We start from the raw sequence: 22,524 nt of genomic DNA on the forward strand, positions 1-22,524 counted from the left end.
TTGTCGAATTATTGTGCAAGAGTGAAGTTAATATCAGGTAGAATACTCAATGCCTCAAGGTGGCAACAGATCGTTGGGAAAGTGTACAGAGTTTTTCTAATATCCACTTGTCCTTGTTTACACACATGTGACCAAGGAGTGTGGAACTAGCTTTGTTTTATTTGTTGAAGAACTTAGAGTCACACAATAGTCATGTTTTTATATTTTTAAAACTTTTCTCTCTATGGGCTCTGGCTCAGAAAATCTCTTCAGAGAACTGCAGTTTTCCCAGTGACTTTGAGTTTCTGTAGAACAAGTTCAGGATCTTTTCTGTCAGGAAATTTGTACACATTCAAGACAATAGCAGTTTTTTTCTGTTAGTACTCCAATTGGTGAGGCTTAAAATTTTTTTTTTACAACATGTTGTTGTTGTTGTTGTTGTTGTCTTCAGCCTGAAGATTGGTTTGATGCTGCTTTTCGTGCTATTCTATCCTGTGGAAGCCTCATCATCTCTGAATAACTACTGCAACCTATATTCTTCTGAATCTGCTTACTGTATTCATCCCTTGGTCACCCTCTACGATTTTTACCTCCCACAGTTCCCTCCAATAATAAATTGGTCATCCCTTGATGCCTCAGAAAGCGCCCTATCAACTGATCCCTTCTTCTAGCCAGGTCGTGCCACGAATTTCTTTTCTCCCCAAGTCTATCCAGTACCTCATTACTTGCACGATTACCAATCAAATCTTCAACATTCTTCTGTAGCACTACATTTCAGAAGTTTCTATTCTCTTCTTGTGTGAACTGTTTGTAGCCCATATTTCACTTCCATATATGGCTACGCTCCATACAAATACTTTGATAAAAGACTTGCTGACACTTAAATCTATATTTAATATTAACAAATTTCACTTCTTCAGAAACGCTTTTCTTGCCATTGCTAGTCTACATTCTATATCCTCTCTGAGGATGTATATACCGTGGGACAAACGGGAAGTCTGTGAAAATTTGGGAAATTTTTCATCTGGGAAAAACTTGGGAATTTTTTAAAATTCCAGAATTTTTCATTGTTTTAGTTTCAGTTAATTTTTTTGTAATTTTGAGTAGTAAGAAATGGTATGCTAACAAAGAATTTTTGCTTAAGCCCACTACTGCAGAATAATAATGCAGCAGTAAAACATAAATGAAGAATAACATCAAAATGAAACTTGACAAAATGAAACTTGAGTTGCATAGAAACGTACCATTAACAGCAACAAAACACAGTGCACATACAAGCATCTGTGACAGCAGAATGTGTCAAAGCCTTTAGCACGAAGACTTTCCAATACTTTGTGCCATCAAACTGCTTTCAGTCAGGGTGATGTCACAATTGTTTAAATTTCTAACAGGTGATTCAAAAGTCCCTTGACATTTTGGAGAAAAACATGTTTATTCTTAAAATGGAAGTTAAGCTTTGTTACACACCACATTGGGAACACACATCGAAACATTTCAGTGTGGTGACCCTGCAAATCTATTTTATTGTTTATTGCAATATGTATTCCGTAGATCCAGTTCTGCTTGTTAACACATGGATGTGGAATGAGTCAAAAACATTTAGTTCATTATTACACTAGTTTCCATAAGCACAATAAACAAAGATTAATGATACAAGTTGGAAACATAATCGGTAGGGTAAAATTACACTCACAAGAAGAGTTCCAGATACATCATTCCAATTTTGTCCAAACAATTTTTTGCAGATCACATTTAATTCATTATTACATTAGTTTCTATAAGGACAATAAACAAAGATTAATAATACAAGTTGGTAACACAATTGGTAAGATAAAATTACGCTCACAAGCAGAGTTCCAGATACAACATTCTGGTTTTGTCCCAACAATTTTTTCAATAGTATTTGGGAAATAAAATTAGCTGTCACTGTTATAGAATTCTTCTAGAGAATAGAAACTTTTTTCAAGCGAAGAACTCTTTTAGCTTATTTTTAAACAGTACTTTTTTTTATCTTGTGGGCACTTTACGAGGTGCAACAATAAAGTAATGAGACTGATGTGAGTGGGGGGGGGGGGGGGGGGGGGGGGGGGGGGGGGGGGGGGAATGTTGCTTAACGTTTTAGTCAATTTTAGTGTGGTCTCCTTCAAAGAAGTTCCCTTCTGATTGCACATTTTTTCCAGCACTTCTGCCATTGATGGTAACATTTCTAGAACTCATCTTCTGTAATATCCTCCAAGATCCTCTTGGAAATAGAAAAAAGTTGCATGGAGCGATATCTGGTGAATAAGGTGGCTGTGGTAGTACTGAAATTTGTTTTGAGGTTAAAAATTGCTTTACTGACAGAGCAGTATGGGATGGCGCATTATCGTGATGCATAATCCAGTCTTTCTCATACCAAGAACTTCAGTTATTATTAGATGAACTGTTTCATGATTGATGTTCAGTTCTTCTGCAATCATTTTCACAGATAATCTTTGATCAGATCGTATGAGTTCATGCACCCTGGCCAAGTTGACATCCATCCAAGAGGTTGATGGTCGTCCACTGCGGTCTTAATCTTCAACATTCGTTCTGTCTTCACTAAACATTTTGTGCCAACCAAAAACTTGAGCTCTTGACATAGCCTCCTCTCCAAAAGCATTCTGAAGCCTACCGTAAGTTGTTGTCGCATTTTCACCCAATTTAACGCAAAAAGAAATGGCATAGCATTGCGCAATATTATGCGGTTCCATTTCTGTGACGAGAGACACAAACACGTGTTAACTTATTACAGCATAACTCATGACTGAGTAGTTGCATCGATGTGCCGCTTGGACTAGAAGCAGCTTATAGACCAAGGTCAAAGATATTGTGCCTATGCAAGCCTGCAGGGTTGCGACATCTTGCAGAGAAAATCAGTCTCATTGCTTTATTGTCACATCTTGTATATTACTTGGAAGTGCATTGAAGATTTTTGTGCTTGTGTATTTCACACTTTTTTGCACCAGGCACAGATTTTTCAGGTCACAGTGATGTCACATTTCCTCTTTGTGTTATGGTGATGGTACATTTAATTTGTTTCATATTGAGAAGGATTGTGAAGCATGAATGAATGTCATGGTTGAAAAGATATATTGTGTCAACCTTTTTCTGACTTGTAATAACCTTTTTCAATAGTGGTGAATTGCCCAGAAGATTATTCCGTAACACATAAGTGAATGAAAGTAGCCAAAATAAGCAGATTTTGAGACATCGATTTCTCTGATTTTGGTGATTATACGAATGGCAAATGTTGCTGAGCTGAGCCTTTGCAAGGTTTGGTTGATGTGCTGTTCCCAGTTAAACCTGCTCTCTCTATCTACTGGCTCTCGTGTTTAATGTTTATATCCTGTGGATTTTGGTGACCAGAATGGAAATGGATATAATCAGTTTTGCTGATGTTTATTGATAAAGAATTTACTGTGAACCAGTTCAGAACATTCTCAAGTAAATGGTTGGCATTTAATTCTAGATCAGAGGGTATCTTACTGTCTGTCACAATACTTGTGTCATCTGCAAACTTTGTAAAATTGCATGCTTTGTTTGAGGAAAATGGTAGGTCATTGATATATATGAGGAATAGCAGGGGACCAAGGACCGAAACTTTTGGAACTCCATATTTTACTGTTCCCCAGTCGGAATCTACCCCTCCTATGTGACTATTGTTATCATCTAGCACTGTTTTCTGTTGTCTGCCCTGTAGGTAGGATTTGAGCCAGTTGCCCATTTGTCCTCGGAGTCCATAGTGGCATGCTTTCTCTATAAGTATTCTATGACTAACACAGTCAAAAGCTTTAGACAGATCGCAAAATATGCCCACAGGCAATGTCTTTTTGTTGAGACATTCCAAAACATTATTCGTAAATGAAAATATTGCTTCAGTTGTGGAGACACCTTCTCTGAATCCAAACTGGTTTTTACTAAATATTGTATGTTTTTCTAGGTGAGTGACTATTCTGGCATATATCAGCTTTTCGATAACTTTAGAAAATGTAGTCAAAAGAGAGGTAGACCGATAGTTTGTAACATCTGAGGCATTGTAGAGGGGTTTACAATAGCATATTTCATCCTTTCAGGGAAGATACCTTGTTTGAGAGAAGCATTGAATATTTGAGCTAGGACTTCACTGAACTCATTGCAGCAGGCTTTTAGCAGTTTGCTAGAGATGTCCGTAACAGCAGTTGAATTTTTGGCTTTTAAAGAAATAATGATTTTTCTTACTTCCTGTACTGTTATAGGGGCTATACCTATCTGCTCTATGGAGTTTGGGAAATGACCTTTCAGTATTTTTAATGCTACTTCTAAGGAGGCATTGTGTTCTGCTTTTTCAGCAACACTTAGAAAATGCTAATTTGAAAATTTTTGCTACAGTATTTTTTTTTTTTTTTTTTTTTTTTTTTTTTTTTTTTTTTTTTTTTTGTACCTGTCTATCTTCATTACTGAGAACAATGTTTTAGGACGTACTGGGGCAATTTGCACCAGTCTCATTCTTAATCACTTCCCATGCGGTTTTGATTTTGTTACTAGATTTATTAATTTTGGAGCACAGATGCACAGCTCCTATCTCCCTTGTGTGACATGAAACATGGTCGCCAATATGTCTTGTGTTATTGCTCCTGCAGCGTCAATTATTCACTGTATCAACTAGCCTAGGCTATTAATCTTTACCTGGTACACCTTTGACTTTATAAAACCCCAACAAAAAGGTGCAAGGGCTACAAGTCATAAGAGCGGGGAGTCCTTAGTCTAGGTGATGTACAGCCAATCCACCAATGAGGAAATGTTTCGTCAATGTAATCACAACCAGCGATTGTGAAGCGCAAAGGTGCGCCCTATTGTTGGAAATCAACGAGAGTCTTTTTATTTCATCTGCTCCAGTCGTGGTTCCAGATACTCTTGAAGTATGTCTAGGTAAATTGTTCCTGTAATTGTCTTTTTGACAAAAATGAAAGGTCTGTACTGTATACCTTTGTTTTGGTTACTCCCAGCCACACATTCACTTTAGGCGTGTAATGTTTCCAACCCTGAACTGCATTTGGCTGTTCATCCACTCAAATGCAACAGTCGTGCCTATTCATCGTGTCACATGTGTGAAATGTGGTTTCATCACTGAACAAAATGTTTTCCATTAGATTTTCATCTTCGATTGCTTATAGCAGGTCTGAACACATGGCAGCATGAGCAACAGTGTCTTCAGGGTCAAGATGATGCATAATCTGGATGTGGTATGTGTGTTTATTCAATGTGAATCTCAGCATCCACTACAGTCATTTGCAGGACGCTAGCTCCCTACTGAGCTGTCACGTTGAAGTGATTGGCCTGTGATTGATAGCATTCTGTATGACATTTATGGTCTCTGGTGACATTACTGACCTCCCAAATGTATTCTTATTAGGAACACTTCCTATTTTTTTGAATTTATTCACTAAATCCCTGATAGCTTGCCTAGATAGAACTGACTTTCTAACCTTCCTCGGGAAATCCTGGTGGACGTCATGGTAGGTCATCCCTGTCAGTCAAATCGAAACAATGGCTATTCTTCCTGCATTTGTGAGCATTCTTCAGGAGTATCTCCACAAAATAAGAGACAGTGGTTACCAGTTTCAAGGAAATGTCAAGGGACTTTTGAATCACCCTGTATTGCGAATGGTGCTTGAAGAAGTGTTACTTTCAAAGTAAATTTCCTTTTACGCTAGTTGAATTATGTTATGCATGAGAATATGCAATGAATTTCATAAATCACAGACTGTTTAACTCTCATTCAAACTGTCCACTCTGAGGACCAGGTCCAGAAGACCAGTTATTTATGCATTATTTAAAATTTTACTGGCTTATTTGACTTTGACACATCTCATAGGCTAGCACACGCTAAAAAAGGGCAATATTATATGTGAAAGCCTAGCTTTTCTTATAGCTATACTATATGTACATTAATTTAAACCATTATTTTTTTCCTGTGTATGTATTTGTACTACTTAACGGTGTTGTTCCTACTGTACTGGCTGACTACATCATATGTCCTATGCACTGAATATATGCTGTCATTGGCTGGTGAGATCATATGATGTGAGTCCCGTTTGGCTGACAAAAGTGCATCGTGCAGTGCAATATCGGTTTCAGTGCTTCGGAAGCTATCGTGCTATATTAGTATTTATACTTTCATAATAAGAAAATATGCAGTTTACATGTTGCCGTACATCAGAGATCTTTCCAAAACGCATAGTTTTGTGCTGGATTCATATCATAAAGTGCCAGGAAGTTCTATGCTGGTCTATAAAACCTTTACCATTCAAAGGATTGAAAAGTTTTATTGATCCAAGGGAAAGAATATTGTCACTTAACATGTAGAAAATGTACGTTCACCCTGGGTATAGTGTATTTACACCCAGAAAAAAGTGTATTTTCACTGGGGAAAAGTTTGTTTTTAACTGGGAAATCCGAGAAAAATCTTGGATATTGGTGTGCGTGTGCATGTGCGCGTGCATGTGTGCTTTATAAAGGAGTGGAATAACCATCAGGTATTCTGCTGCGCAGAGAGCAAAATCATCCACTTCTGTAAGTGTTTCATTTCCTAATCTAATTCCCTCTGCATCATCTTATTTAATTAAACTACAGTCCATTATTTTTGTTGATGTTCATCTTATATCCTCCTTTCAAGACCCTCCCATTCCATTCAACTGCTTTTCTAAGTCCTTTGATGCTTCTGACACAATTACAATGTCATCGGCAAATCTCAAAAGTTTTTATTTCTTTTCCCTGAACTTCAATTCCCACTCAAAATTTTCCTTCTGTTTCCTTTACTGCTTGCTCAGTATACAGATTCAAGAACATCGTGGATAGGCTACAACCATACCTCACTCCTTTCTCAAGCACTGCATCCCTTTCATGTCTGTCAACTCTGCCATCTGGCTTCTGTACAAGTTGTAAATAGCCTTTTACTCCTTATATTTTATACCTGCTACTTTCAGAATTGCAGTATTCCAGTCAACATTCTCAAAAGAATTCTCTAAGTCTACAAATGCTATAAATGTTGGTTTGCCTTTCCTTACTCTGGTTTCTAAGATAAGTCCTAGGATCAGTATTGTCTCACATGTTCCTACATATCTCTGGAATCCAAACTGATCTTCCCCAAGGTCGACTTCTACCAGATTTTCTATTCTCCTGTAGAGAGTTCATGTTATTATTTTGCAGCCATGACATATTAAACTGATTGTTCAATAATATTCACACCTGTCAGCCGCTGCTTTCTTTGCAATTGTAATTATTATATTCTCTTGTAGTTTGAGGGTATTTTGCCTGTCTCATATATCTTGGAAACCAGATGGAAGAATTTGGTCATGGCTGTCACTCCCAAAGCTTTCAGTAGTTCTGTCCTCTTCCATTTCTATAACACTGCCCCAAGTACATCTTCCTTGTATAGAACCTCTATATACTCCTTCCACATTTAAACTGTCCCTTGTTTCCTTAGGACTGATTTTCTGTCTGAGATTGTGATATTCATACAGCTGCTTCTCTTTTCTCCAAAGGCCTCTTTAATTTTCCTGTATGCGGTATCTATAATTACCCTGGTGATATATGCTTCTAAATCCTTACATTTGCTCTCTACCCACACCTGCTTAGCCATTTTGCACTTCCTGTCAATCTCGATTTTTAGACATTTTTATTTCCTTTCACGTGCTTCATTTACTGCATTTTTACATATTTTTTCTCACCTGCTTAGCCATTTTGCACTTCCTGTCAATCTCAATTTTTAGACATTTTTATTTCCTTTCACCTGCTTCATTTACTGCATTTTTACAAATTTGTTCTCCTTTTGTCAGTTAAATTCATCTTATCCTGTGATATTCAAGGGTTTCTGCTAGGCCTTATCTTTTTACCAAGATTTGATCCTCTACTGCCTTCAGTATTTCATCTCTCAAAGCTACATGTTCTTCTTCTACTATATTCCTTTTCCCTGTTTCTATCAGTCATTGCATAGTTCTCTCTCTGAAACTCTCAACCACCTCTTGTTCTTTCACCTTATGTAGGTTCCACCTCCTTAATTTCCTATCTTTTTCCAATTTCTTCAGTTTTAATCTGTGTATCATAATCAATAAATTATGGACAGAGTTCACAACTATCCCTGGGAATGTCATAAAATTTAAAATCTTGTTCTGAAATCTCTGGTTTACTATTATACAGTGAATCTGAAATCTTCCGGTGTTTCCAGGTCTCTTCCATATGTACAGTCTACTTTCACGATTCTTAAACCAAGTGTTAGCGATGATTAAATTATGCTCTGTACAGAACTCTAACAGCTGGATTCCTCTTTCATTTCTTTCCCTCAGTCCATATTCAACTACTGTTTTTCCTTCTCTCTCTTCCCTTACTATTGAATCCAAGTCTTCCATCACAATTAAATGTTCTTCAACATTAGCTGTGTGAATAATTGCTATTATCTCATACATTTCTTCAATCTCTTCATCAATTGCAAAACTGGTTGGCCTATGAGCATGTACTATTGCGGAGGGTGTGGGCTTTGTGTCTATCTTGGCTGCAATAATGCATCACTATGCTGTTCATAGTAGCTTACCCGCACTCATATTTCCTTATCTGTTATTATAACTACTGCTGCATTACCCCTGTATGATTTGTGTTTCTAACCCTGTATTCACCTGACCAGAAGTCCTTTTCCTCCTGCCGCAGAACTTAACTAATTCCCACTATATCTGACTTCCCATTACCCTTTTTAAATTTCCTGTTCTAGCTCTCCAGTTAAGGGATCTAACATTCCACTCTCCGATCCGTAGAATGCCAGTCTTCTTTCTCCTGATAACATCCTCCTGAGCAGTCATTGCCTTGAGGTCCAAATGGGGATCTATTTTACCTCCAGAATATTTCAACCGAGAGGATGCCTTTGTCATTTAACCATACAGTAGAGCTGCATGCCATCAGGTAAAATTACAAGTGTAGTTTTACCTTGCTTTCATTCGTTTGCAGTACCAGCACTTCAAGGCTGTTTTGGTTGATGTTACAAGGCCGCATTAGTCAATTGTCCAGACTGTTGCCCCTGTAGCTACTGAAAAGGCTGCTCCCCCACTTAAGGAAACACACATTTGTCTGGCCCACAAACAGATGCCCCTCTGTTGTGGTTGCATCTGTTATTGTTGTTGTTGTTGTGGTGGTGGTGGTGGTGGTGGTGGCGGCGGCGGCGGCGGCGGCGGCGGCGGCGGCGGCGGTGGCTTTCAGTCCAGAGACTGGTTTGATGCAGCTCTCCATCCTACTCTATCCTGTGCAAGGCTCTTCGTCTCTGAATAACTACTGCAGCCTACATCCTTCTGAAACTGCTTAGTGTATTCATCTCTTGGTGCCCCTCTACAATTTTTACAGTCCACACTTCCCTCCAGTACTAAATTGGTGATCCCTTGATACCTCAAAATGTGTCCTACTGACGGATCCCTTCTTCTAGCCAAGTTGTGCCACAAATTTCTCTTCTCCCCAATTCTATTAGTACCTCCTCATTAGTTACGTGATCCACCCATCTAATCTTCAGCATTCTTCCGAGGCACCACATTTTGAAAGCTTCTATTATCTTTTTCTCTAAACTACTTATTGTCAATATTTCACTTTCATACATGGCTACACTCCATACAAATACTTTCAGAAATGACTTCCTGACACTTAAATCTATACTCGATGTTAACAAATTTCTCTTCTTCAGAAACACTTTTCTTGCCATAGCCAGTCTACGTTTTATATCCTCTCTACTTCGACCATCATCTGTTATTTTGCTCCCCAAATAGCAAAACTCATTTACCACTTTGTCTCTCATTTTCTAATCTAATTTCCTCAGCATCACCTTATTTAATTCGTCTACAGTCCACTATCCTCGTTTTGCTTTTGTTGATGTTCATCTTATATCCTCTTTTCAAGATCCTGTCCATTCTGTTCAGCTGCTCTTCCAGGTCCTTTGCTGTCTGTGACAAAATTACAATGTTGTCGGCAAACCTCAAAGTTTTTATTTGTTCTTCATGGATTTTAAATCTTACTCCAAATTTTTCTTTTGTTTCCTATACTGCGTGCTCAATATACAGATTGAAAAACATTTGGGATAGGCTATAACCCTGTCTCATTCCCTTCTCAATCACTGCTTCCTTTTGTGCTCCTTAACCCTTATAACTGCCATCTGGTTTCTGTACAAATTGTAAATAGCCTTTCGCTCCCTGTATTCTACACCTTCCACCTTCAGAACTTGAAAGAGAGTATACCAGTCAAAATTGTCAAAAGCTTTTTCTAAGTCTACAAATGCTATAACCATAGGTTTGCATTTCCTTAACCTACCTTCTAACATGTTGTAGGGTCAGTATTGCCTCGCATGTTCCAACATTTGTACAGAATCCAAACTGATCTTGCCTGAGGTTAGCTTCTACCAATTTTTCCATTCGTTTGTAAAGAATTCGTGTCAGTATTTTGTGAACATGACTTCTTAAACTGATAGTTAAGTCAGTTTCACACCTGTCAGCACCTGCTTTCTTTGGGATTATTATACTTTTCGTGAAGCCTGTCTCATATATCTTGCTCACCAGATGGAAGAGTTTTGTCATGGCTGGGTGCTGGCAGACACATATGGGGGGGCCACACCTCCCACTCAACCCCTACAAGTGAGAAGTTGTATAACAATAGTTTCCCCATACCTAACTCGTATTATGAGTTAGTTATGGGAAACTATTGCTGCATATATCTCCGGTAATAGTGACTTTCGAGAAGATTCCTAAAAATGCATTGTTACTATATAGGCCCTCTATCTAATGCACTAGAAAGGAATGGAGTCGACAGTAAAAGTTCCACACACATAAATTGCCAGATGACATCATCATTGGAAACTTGCCCTTATATTATACGTCTTAAGGTACATATTGGCTTGTCGCTTTCACAGTAGGTATTTGTCCACACTCCATAAAAGTCTGGAGCGAGCATTCTGGTACGAAAGTTCTCGAAACAACCGAGCCACATATATAAGGGAAGCAGAGTCGCTGCCAGGTAGTCAGTTTGAAAGCTACAGTCGTCATGATAACTTAGAAGTGATAAAAAGTGAACAACTGCGATTATTGGGTATTACCATGGACTTCAGTCAGTGTTGTGCTTAGTGATATTAAAAATACGTGGAGTGTGACCGTGTGTGTTTTAGTACTAAATGTATTAATGTTGCATTTTTCAATGCTTATTTGAGAATAATTGGCATCTAATTTACCTACGTTGTAACAGCATAATAAAATGGATGTAATAAGAAAAATAAAAGTAGAAACATCTGAAGATTCCGGTCATTGTTGAGACACAGAAACACCACCAGGTATACAGGCAGAGCCCAGCACTTAGTTGAAACCTCCACAATAAAGTTCATCAACTGATTCCTTTAATCACACGTATATTGGCAAATATTTGGATATATTAGTGTCAGGAAATAATAGTGATGAAATAAAACACTAGCTTCTCACAGCTCCAAGGAAACCAGAAAAAGGTTATATCTCTCCTACTTCTGAGCACAACAAGAGGAGACGTGTTGAACACAGACAAGTGCACAATAACCACTTTGAACAGTATCCATGTCTGATCTTCTCACAAGTTAAAAAGCGACTTCTTCGCATTAACTGTTCAATTTTTGTGAATAATAAAATGGTTGGAGAAAAGAAAACCATTATTGCCAAGAAACTTGTGACTGAACCACTAACAAAGTGTGCCAAACTTACTGGTAAAGATGGCGATCTTGAAACCCACTCTCAGCTCAAGTACAACATTGGAGCGTCAACAGATGCATAATTATTTTTGGCGACTCGAGACAACTGCGAACTTGAGGTCATAATTCAATTGTCAAGACAGAGAATGGAAAGCATTAGGGAAAACGGAGACTGTCTTGTACTTATAATAAAATCAATCATATTTCATGGAAGGCAAAATATTCCTCTGCAGGGGTGCAGAGATGATGGGAGTCTATTAGAAAATGTAAATGATTCTGAAAGTATAGTGAGTAACGAGGGAAACTAGAGATCTTCTAAGATTTAGAATTGATGCTGGATACTTGCAACTAAAACGTCACCTTTAGACCACTAAAGTGAGCACCACTTACATAAGTAAAACTACTTGTAATGAACTTATTTCATGTAGTGAAACAGTGATCTCATCAAGAATACTGGAGGACATCAATGATTCTCGCTATTACAGCATAATCCCTGATGAGACTACAGACACGCGCACATCGCCCAACTGAGTTTGGCTGCAGGATATGTTGATGGTGACAGCAAATTACACAAAAGATTTTTTAGTTTCGTTAACATCCATAAAGACAATGATTGTAGTGGAAACTTTGACGATGAACCTCAAGAGAGTCAAGATGAAGAGGGTAGCATTACTGGTGAAGTATTAGGTACTACGATTTTAAGGAGAATGGAAAGCCTTTCTTTATTACTGGAGAACTGTGTGGTTATAGGCTGTGATGGTTTTCTCAGTTAAGTTGTCAAAATTGAGAGGAGTCGTGGCTACACTAAAAAAGAAAACTATCAACGCACAAGTAGCACTGTGTCGAAGTCATCTGTTCAACCTCGCTGTCTCTCACAGTTGCACAGTTACAAGTGTGAGAACTTCAGTTGGAACTATTGAAGAAGCAGTATCATTCTTTACAGCGTCTAGCAAGCAGTTCACAACATTGATGAGTCACCTAAAACACTTGCTCTAGTCACACTGTCAAACAAGATGGATTGAGGGAGATGATGGTGTTATTCAATTCGCAGCTGATCCCGGAACAGTCTGAAAAGTTCTTAAAGAAATATAGTGTTGGAGAGGTAGAACAACGGCTGCCAAAGCCAATATTCTCCTTCGAACTCTCTCTAATTGCGAGTTTATCATCACTCTGTTTACACTGTGCGACATTATGAGCATATCATATCCAGTCAGCAAAATCTTATAAGACCCTAGCTTGGACGTCGCGATAGCAAAAGCAAAATTAGATTCAATGCTCAAGATGTACGATGGTATGAGAGCTAATGCTGATAGCCACTTTGCTCATATTGTTGAAGAGGCAAAAGCAGTTATGGAAGAGTTAGACGTAGAGATGAGTGTTCCTCATCTTATAGGCAGACAAAGACAGATAGAAAACTGTGATTATAATGATGATGCTATAACATATTGGAAAAGAACTGTTTTTATTCCAACACTGGACCATGTTATGACTGACTTGAGAGAACGTTTTGCTGAAGAAAATATTTATCATTTAAAATTCAGCATACTTTTACCCTCACAAGTACTGAAACATGACGGTAATGGTTTGGCACCTAAATTGAATCAGTGCTTAACTGAACTACTGCCCTTTGAAGAAGAATCACTCGTTGTGATTAAAAAGAGACTAATGCAGGAGAGATTCTTCAATACAAGCAAACGAGCATAAACACCTTAATGATTGTGATTCTGTTATGCAAGTGTTGTCTGTTTGTCCTAGATCCGACTATCCTACTTTACACAGCACACACTGTACAAAATATTTGCTTGTTTACCTGCATCAATTGCTACAGTAGAAAGAAGTTTTTCTACATTGCAGCATATAAAGACATGGGTGAGGTCAGCAATGGAGGAGGATCAACTTAATGGCTTAGCTCTGTTGAACACTCACCCTGACATTAACTGTCCTATTGATGATGTAATTAACCAATTTGCCAGGAACAATAGGTACATAGAATTCATCATTTAAGGAAGAGAACTACAATTGTAACTTACTATCATATGATGGCATCGTCTTATACGTGTGTATAATCAGTTTAAATAAAACTTTGTTAAACTTTGCATGTGACGATTATTTTTTATTACGGTAAAAGTGAAGTAGCTCAAGATACCTTTAGTGCCCCATCCTTGAGGTTTTCCTCTATCTGCCACTGTGGATGGGTCTCCCAAGGCTGTCAGTAGTTTCTCCTGGGGCACTTAGGTCTTTCAGTGCTCTGTCAAATTTTTCACGCGGTATCATATTCATTATTTCATCTACACCCTCTTCCATTTCCATAATATTACCCTCAAGTACATTGCCCTTGTATAGACTTCCTTTACACTCTAACCACCTTTCTGCTTTCCCTTCTTTGCTCAGGACTGCCTTTCCATCTGAGTTCTTGGTATTCATACAGGTGGTTCCCTTTTCTCCAAAGGTCTCTCTAATTTTCCTGTAGGCACTACCTATATTACCCCCTAGAGATATACTCGCCAACATCCTTGTCTTTGTCTTCTAGCCGTCCGTGCTTAGCAATTTTGCACTTCCTGTCGATCTCATTTTTGAGACATTTTTACTCTTTTTCACCTGCTTCATTTACTGCATTTTTATATTTTCTCCTTTCACCAACCAAATTTAATATCTCTTCTGTTACCCAAGGACTTCTACTAGCCCTTGTCTTTTTACCTCATTGATCCTCTGATGCTTTCACTGCACCTAGCGGCAGGTTCCATGGCTCATTGGCTGGTGGAGGTGGGTGGAGGTGGGGATTAATTTGTATACAATGGTTAAATTCTTACATTCTAAATTTTCTTTGATATTTATACAATTTTAAATGCTCAAAATATTCACATACAGAAAAACAAAACTGAAGCATCCTTCTATTCACCTCAATTAAGTATATTTATTTCTTCACCTTTGTTTGTTAGTGACTGCACATTCTAGTGAATAGTCTTTAGTGGTTGTTACATTTTTGCTCCGAAAATTTTTTGTTTATATTTTTATATAGTCTGATTCCCTAAAAAGTAGTGCTCCACCTTTTTGTACATGTTTGTATCTTTCCAAATGACCAATTTGTCCAATGTGTCTTGAGCTTCTTTCATACTGTTGCTATTCCAACTCAAGTTTATAAGTAACATAAAATTCCTTCCCTGTGTTTTTATTATTTCTTATAAACTACCCTTGTTTACAATGTTGGAAAGTTCTTTCTTGTGTTCTTTCTTGTTATCAAATGACATATTCATTTAGCTGAGAACTGTTTACCATAGTAATTGAAATGAAGATCTTGTCTAGCATTCATAGATGTACCTAACAATGGAAAATCCAGGATGGAATGTAACCATATTATGGAAAGGATAGTTGCTACTCAGCATATAGCGGAAGTGCTGAGTTACAGATAGGCACAACAAAAAGACTGTCACAAAATGAGCTTTTAGCCAACAAGGACTTCATCGAAAATGTAACACACACACACACACACACACGTGTGTGCATTGCATTTCTGTGTGCGTGTGTGCGTGCGTGTGTGCGTGCGTGTGTGCGTGCGTGTGTGCGTGCGTGCGTGCGTGTGTGCGTGTGTGTGTGTGCGCGCGCGTGCCTATTTTTGACAAAGGTCTTGTTGGCCAAAAGCTCATTTGTGACAGAATTTTTGTTGTGCCTACTGTGACTCAGCATGTCCACTATATGGGGAGTAGCAACCATTCTTTTCATAATATTGATAGATGTATCTAAGGTGCTTACATCTTTTAAGGTCACAGATATAAATTTTCTACACACTTGATTTGTATCTCTGTTTATTCTTTATATTACTTTATTTGCACAACAGTAGGGAAGTAGAAGAGGGTTGACTCACAGGGAGGCACAAAAAAGAAGAATGCTAGTGATATTTCAGCTTTCAGACAAAATTTTCTTCAGAAGTAGAAAACTCACACACATTCACACATGACCACTATCTTCAAGCACTAAGTCAGGCATTTGCTTCCAGAGACAGTGGCCATGTGTGTGCGTGAGTTGCTGTTGTGTGAATGTGTGTTTCTTTCGTTTTCTAATGAAAACTTTTGTCCAAATGTTTAAATATTTGTAGCTTTTTTTCTTGCTGCACCTCTCTGTGACTTAACTCCACCTCTATGTGGTGAGTAGCAATCTGGACTTTCCATTGTTTTGCCAAGGAAGTCAGTTACATGTGTGTCACTGATTTGCAACTTCTATATTTGTGTTGCCAGTACACTATCAAGAACTGTATATCTGACAACATTGTATGTGAAACTTCCAGTCAAATTAAAACTGTGTGCCAGACTGAGACTCGAACTCGGGACTTTTTGCCTTCGCAGGCAAGTGCTCTACCATCTGAGCTACCAAAGCACAACTCACGCCCTGTCCTCACAGCTTTACTTCTGCCAGTACCTTGTCTCCTACCTTCCAAACTTCACAGAAGCTCTCTTGCGAACCTTGCAGAACTAGCGTTCTTGGAAGAAAGGATATTGCAGAGATGTGGCTTAACCACAGTTCTGCATGGTTCGCAGGAGAGCTTCTGTGTAGTTTGGAAGGTAGGAGACGAGGTACTGACAGAAGAAAAGCTGTGAGGACGAAGCGCGAGTCGTACTTGGGTAGCTCAGATGCTAGAGCACTTATCCGCAAAAGGCAAAGGTCCCGAGTTCGAGTCTCAGTCCGGCACACAGTTTCAATCTGCCAGGAAGTTTCATATCAGCGCACACTCTACTGCAGAGGGAAAGTCTCATTCTGGAAACATCGTATGTGCCTGCGCAAATCACAATACTGTCCTTTACTCCAAGATTTACATATGATTTAAAATGTGAATACAAAACTCGGGACGCTTGAGTTCACTTGCAAATCTGTCATCTTTTCAACTTCCTGATATCCCTGACTGTGGGGAGGGGGAGAATCAGATCATGTTACCATATCCTTCCCCAGAACCAAGTGTTGTTGGATGCTATTTGACACACTCAGATATTTTACAATTCACAAGTTCTGCTTTTATTATTTAAATAAATCAGATGTTTCTGAGTGTCACTGTTTGGAGAATCACTTTGAGTATTATAGTTGTCTTATTATGATACTTCCAAGTTTAGGTATCCACTGTTTCCTGCTTGCTTGAGGTAGCGCTACAATCCCATGTTGTCTTCTTGCTTTGTTTGCATTGCTTGTGGCCAACTTTTTGAGATTATCTTTGAACATACAGGACTGTGATTCTGTTTGTTGTGTTTTATAACCAAGTTTCTGCAGTTTCTCTGCTAAGAAGAGTACAGTCTTTTTGAGTTCTTCAGTTTCACTAATTTTTTCATAGTTGACAGGTGGTGAAACTCTTCATAATGTTTACATTTCTGAACTGCTGTTGAACTTACATTTAAATTGGATATATGACGTAGTTAATTTGAGTACTACTGATGACTTACTGATAGTTTAAAAATATATTATTCCTTTAAACTTTTATTGGATTTCTTCTGTGTTCTGGTTATTTGCTGCAGAATAACAAATATCCTTAGAGAAAACTGTATTCAAACTTTCTCTTATTTAATGTACTCTCAATGGATCACATTGCTATCATTATATTAAATGTCAACCCTGTCATTGTGTGATATGTTCTAGCATAGTATTTGTAAAGATATTGGGCATAGCTGTGATCACAATGAACAGCAATTAAATATTGTATAGAACAGTCTTGATTGCGTGATGAATGAAACTGTTTTTATACATTCGAGACTGTTCTATATTATATTTTATTACTTTTCAGCTTATATCTTCATAATTTAGCCATTGTTTTTATGTGTAAGGGGGACATTAACTGCACATGGATGTGTATATTTCGTTCCCGTCAAGAGAGATTTTTTTGTATGACAGTGTGGAAATACACAGAGTTACCAAAAGTCGTGGGAAGGCACTAGATATGATCTTAATAGCCAGTTGCTCCTCCCTGAACTCTTAAAACTGCAGTACCACTCTAGGACATGGACTCTGCTAGGTGTTGAAGTTGTTTTGGAGAGATACTGATCCATATGTCTTGTGGTGCTAGCCACAGTTGACCTTGTGTAGTAGGTGCTATATTCGTCAAGCATCTGGAGGTATTGACATCCCACAAATACCCAGACTAAGTGACGATCTGGGGTGGGTGCCAAGTCACACTCACGAATCCACTGGAGTATGCATTGAGCCATCTGTGTGCAACCAGTGGTGATATTTCACATTGTCTTATTGAAATCTGGCATTTTGAACAGGTACTGTAATGCCACAAAAGGTTGCAGATGATCTGTAAGAATATCCAATTAACATGCACTTGTTATTGGTCCCTGCTGCCAGACGAGGCCCAATTGTGGCCATGTGAACACTGCCTAGACTATAATCGAGCCACCCCCTTCTTGGACATAACCTTGTTGACACACACAATTGGTAGCTTTGTGGGGCATATGCCACACTCTGACATGCCCATCAGCTTGATACCAGGTTTCATCAGACCGTGTTGCATACCACCACTTTCCATATTCCAGTGACTACATTCATGGGCCCATGTCAGTCATTGACCTCTGTATCGAGGCGTCAGCAAGAGGACAAAAATCAGTCATCAGCTGCTGAAGTCCATGACCTGCATTTGCCTCCATACACTCCTGACAGAAATAGTTCTCAAACCCACACATTCAGATCAGTGATCCAACTCACTGTAGATATTGATAGTGCTCGGCAGAGTAGCCATCTCGTCCATTTGTGAGCACTTGCCATTATTCTGTGTGTCATTTTATCTCTGTGAAAATCTAGCTGAGGCACTGTTGACTTTGGAGACCTCAGTTCTTGTATGCTCTCTGATACGTTAACATTCATGGGTCTTGCACTGTTATTACACACATTCCACGTTTGTCGACTTGTGACTTACTGGTATGATCACTACGCACCTGTCTGTAACAGACTGCTCAGGTGTTGTATCTACCCATGTGCCATACACCTCACCTAGCGTTAACATTTGGGCATCATACAAGGCACATCTTGAAATGGGAAACCTCCACCAGTATCATTTGGCCACTGAGATTATTGTTAGTGAACTAACTGTCCTGTGAGTACTTCATCATGAACTGGTAACTTCTCTAATATGTGAACCTGATCTGCGTATACCATTATTTGTGTTTCACACCACCTCAGTCATCTGAAGTAATAACATTTGTCTCGATCTACGATTCTCATTGATTTATGAGTATGCTCACTAACTATGAAAGCTGAATTTTGACATGTGGTATACTTGCTTTTATTTGTGGATGTGTCACAAGATTTTGACAATACATTAATTTATTATTTTGCATAAAACACAGTTCGAACTTTTGCTTTTTACAGGGTTGCTGGATCATGTTACAGTACTAATAGGGATTGCTGTTGGTGACAAAGCTATTGGAGGTGTCATACATCAGCCGTATTATAATTACAAAGAACCCGAAGCAGTAATAGGTCGGACAATGTGGGGCATTGTTGGTGTTGGCGTGGGAGGCTTTGTGCCACAGCCACCTCCTGAAGGTCAGCGTATTATAACGACGACACGTTCTCATTCCAATGAAGTTGTGCAGGCTGCCTTGGATGCACTACAGCCAGACAATGTACTACGAGTTGGTGGTGCTGGTCATAAGGTAGGTTACAAGTATCTCATTATGTGAGATTCATTTGTAGAAGCAAAATATGTGTTTTTCAGCTCTGCAAATTTTTTGTGCCTCATACAACATATAAAAAATGATGAACTGATGCATAAATATGATAGATTCTTTATCTAATAAGATGTACATAAAGATGTCATCTCTTTCAGGAAGTGTCTCTCATGTACTTGGTAATGTCACTTGCATTAGTCAGGCCATTTGTGTGGTAGCAAAACATTTTGGACCCTCTTCATAAGCTTCAAAATAATTCGGATGCAGAAGCGACAAATAAAATTTACAATTGTTGGAAAGTGCTTACCTTCAAGTCATCCACATATGAAATAGGCAAGAACTTTATAACAGCCTTACCAAGTAACACTGAATAACAACTTATAAAATGCACATAGAAGCAAGTGCCTGAAACCTCTTCAAGTGTTTGTTCAGTTTGTTTTTCCTTTGGCCTATTTATAAACATTGTTTTAAGTAGCACTATGGATAAGCCCCTCCCCCGCTCCCACCCCTCTTTCATCTTACTGATTGTAAATATGCATTGGCAGTTCCAGATCCTGAACCTGTTCACTTGAATGACAACCTTTAGACTCTAAAAATTTCATTTCAGATATATAATATTTGCTGAACTTCTTGTGGTTTGTAATTCAATATTTGAGTTCTATCCCTTTTTTGAATGGCATACATGACTGCATCAACAGCATTTCAAAAGCTGCAACTTCACCCTAGATATTGCAAAATCACAAGCACCCATAGACCTCAGTCACCTTGGATTTTTATGGATATCACTGTTATAACTGGGTTATGTGAAATTAAATTGTACTGGGTTATGAATCTTTCATAAAGTGTCTCTGTAATGTTCTCAATATACACAAATGAGATATCAGATAGGATCAGCAGTATTGTAACATTGTTTGTCGATATTGTTGTTGTGTACAGGAAACTATTGTCATTTGACAATTGTGAGGAACTGCAAAAATACTTGGACAAAAATTCCACTTGTCATAATAAATGGTAGCTCTCTTTAAATGTAGATAAATCTATAACAAAGGAAGAGACGGAACCAACACAATTTGATTATAAGATTAGTAGTGAACATCTTGAGCATGTCAAATTGTATACATATTTAGGTGTAATACCTAGATGTCAAATGAAATGAGGCAGCCATATAACATCAATTTGTTGGAACACAAATGGATGACTCAGATTTATTGCAATGATTCTGTGGAAGGACAACACATATGTCAAGGAAATAGCTTACAAGACACTAGTATGATCAGTTCTGTAATATTGTTCCAGTGTGTGAAGTTCTTCTCAGTCAGGAATGACAATAAACATTGAATGAATTCAGACATATACTGCTAGGATCATAACAGGTTCCTATAGCTAGTACTATAGTGTACCAGAAATGCTCAGAGAACTTAAACGGGAATCAAGGGAAGAAACGTGCAGTTTTTGCAAAACCATGTTGGATAAATTTAGAGAGTTGGTATTTGAGAAAGAAACTGCAACAGTTATGTTGTCATCTTCATATATCTCACTTAGTATTGTGAGAATGAGCTAAGAATTTATCATATTGGTATGATTGACCCTCTGTCATGCACTGCACAGTGGCTTGTGGAATGTATTTGTAGATGTAGAATATGTTACATTGTTTTATGTTGAGATTCAGCTGCCACGTGGTCAGAGGAAGTCAGTTGTCAGCACCATCTACTGTGGCAACAATGCATTTCTGGACACATCTTTATATCCCTGCAGTTTGTCAGTTTATTAATGTTCACCATGCGTAAATGTGACATAAAGTCATGGAGGAGAGAGGCGACCATTATTCTAATAATAATCAGTAGTTCTTCATTCAGTCTGATTGGGTCACAGTGGTAAAAGTCATCAGGCGAGGAATGACTTTATTCCTCATACGATGTGTTTTGGAATTTATCCATCATCACATACCCAGGAGTGATTACTGCATGAAGATATCGCATTTCAAGTTGTATTTGAAACAAACATTTGTACACTATAATTTTTTGCTGGCAAGTAATGTCTGTATCAGCTGAAAAATACATATGCTCGTGTGCAAATAATGTTGTCCTGCAGAATCCGGTAGCTACCCTACAATGTCCACATGTATGTGCAAAAACCTTGCTGAAGCCATTGTGAAGTGAACAGTATGTGTGAAGACAGCATGCTAATCTTATTATGCTGGCAAGTCAGGCATGAATTTGCCCATGGGTGACACTCTTTTTGTACTACAGGCCACACAACTGTGGAGGAGACTAATTTGGCTGTGACTTGGATTTGTGGGTATGCTAGGTGATGTAGTGCATTGAAAACCTCATATCAACACTGCTCTGGTATGTAGGGTTGCTCCTGCCCTTGCTATGTCACATCAAATTCCATCCAGCACATTCAGGGTTGATACACATCGGAGCTGCAATGCTATTCACTGCTCCTGTATAAGACAGTGCAAGAGAGGATAATCTTGTTGCTTTGATACAAAATCTGCCGAATCAGTGGAGTTTAAATTAGCACAATTCGAGTTAGGCAGTCTGCGGCCATGTTGTTTTTTCCTGCTATATACACACGTCAGTCCTGCACCTGCGTGGTGATTTGAGGTCTGTGTTTTGGTTAAAAGTAGCTACTGGAGGCTTGTTGTCTGTAAAAATACCTAAATAAATAGCAAGTAATTTGTGGTCAATAGCACTCCAGTTTTGCTGCTGTTGAATCAGTTTCTTGGAGGAAAAAGTGAGCAGCTGCTATTTGCCATTAACTTCTGGTTGCAGAGGTGCTTGCACTGCTGTCTGGCTTGGATCTACCACAAGCACCAATGGTATGCTCAATTTCGGGTGTTCAAGCAGTGTTGCCTTTGATAGATGTTTCTTTAGGTCATGGAAAACTGCTTTGGCATTTGCAGTCCACAGGGTTTTGTGATTTCTTGTAATATTTCTGCCAGAAAGTAACACTGTGAGTGGCTCTTGTATGGTTGCTAGTATAAGCAAGTGACATTGTAATAGTTCAACATGCCTAATGATCTGCATAACCCCTTGTAAGTTGTGGGAGGGGGCATCTGTTGTATTGCTTTGACCTGCGTGAGCAGTGTTGACTGGCCTGCCACGGAGACCAAGTATCCCAGCAGTTTAACTTCACGTTTTCCTAGTGCACACTTTCTTTCAT

At 38.5% G+C, this 22,524-nt stretch overlaps 1 protein-coding gene across 1 annotated transcript in view; it reads left to right on the forward strand.

Annotated features, from left to right (window-relative positions):
• The window catches only part of LOC126175212 (3'(2'),5'-bisphosphate nucleotidase 1), a 45,867-nt gene that overhangs the window by 10,998 nt on the left and 12,345 nt on the right, over positions 1 to 22,524 (forward strand). Inside the window, exon 4 of the mRNA XM_049921844.1 lies at positions 19,055 to 19,341. Within this exon, the coding sequence (XP_049777801.1) occupies positions 19,055 to 19,341 (287 nt within the window). The remainder of the gene's footprint in view (positions 1 to 19,054; positions 19,342 to 22,524) is intronic.

Source organism: Schistocerca cancellata, chromosome 1 (genome assembly GCF_023864275.1).
Source record: "Schistocerca cancellata isolate TAMUIC-IGC-003103 chromosome 1, iqSchCanc2.1, whole genome shotgun sequence".
Lineage (NCBI taxonomy): Eukaryota > Metazoa > Arthropoda > Insecta > Orthoptera > Acrididae > Schistocerca > Schistocerca cancellata.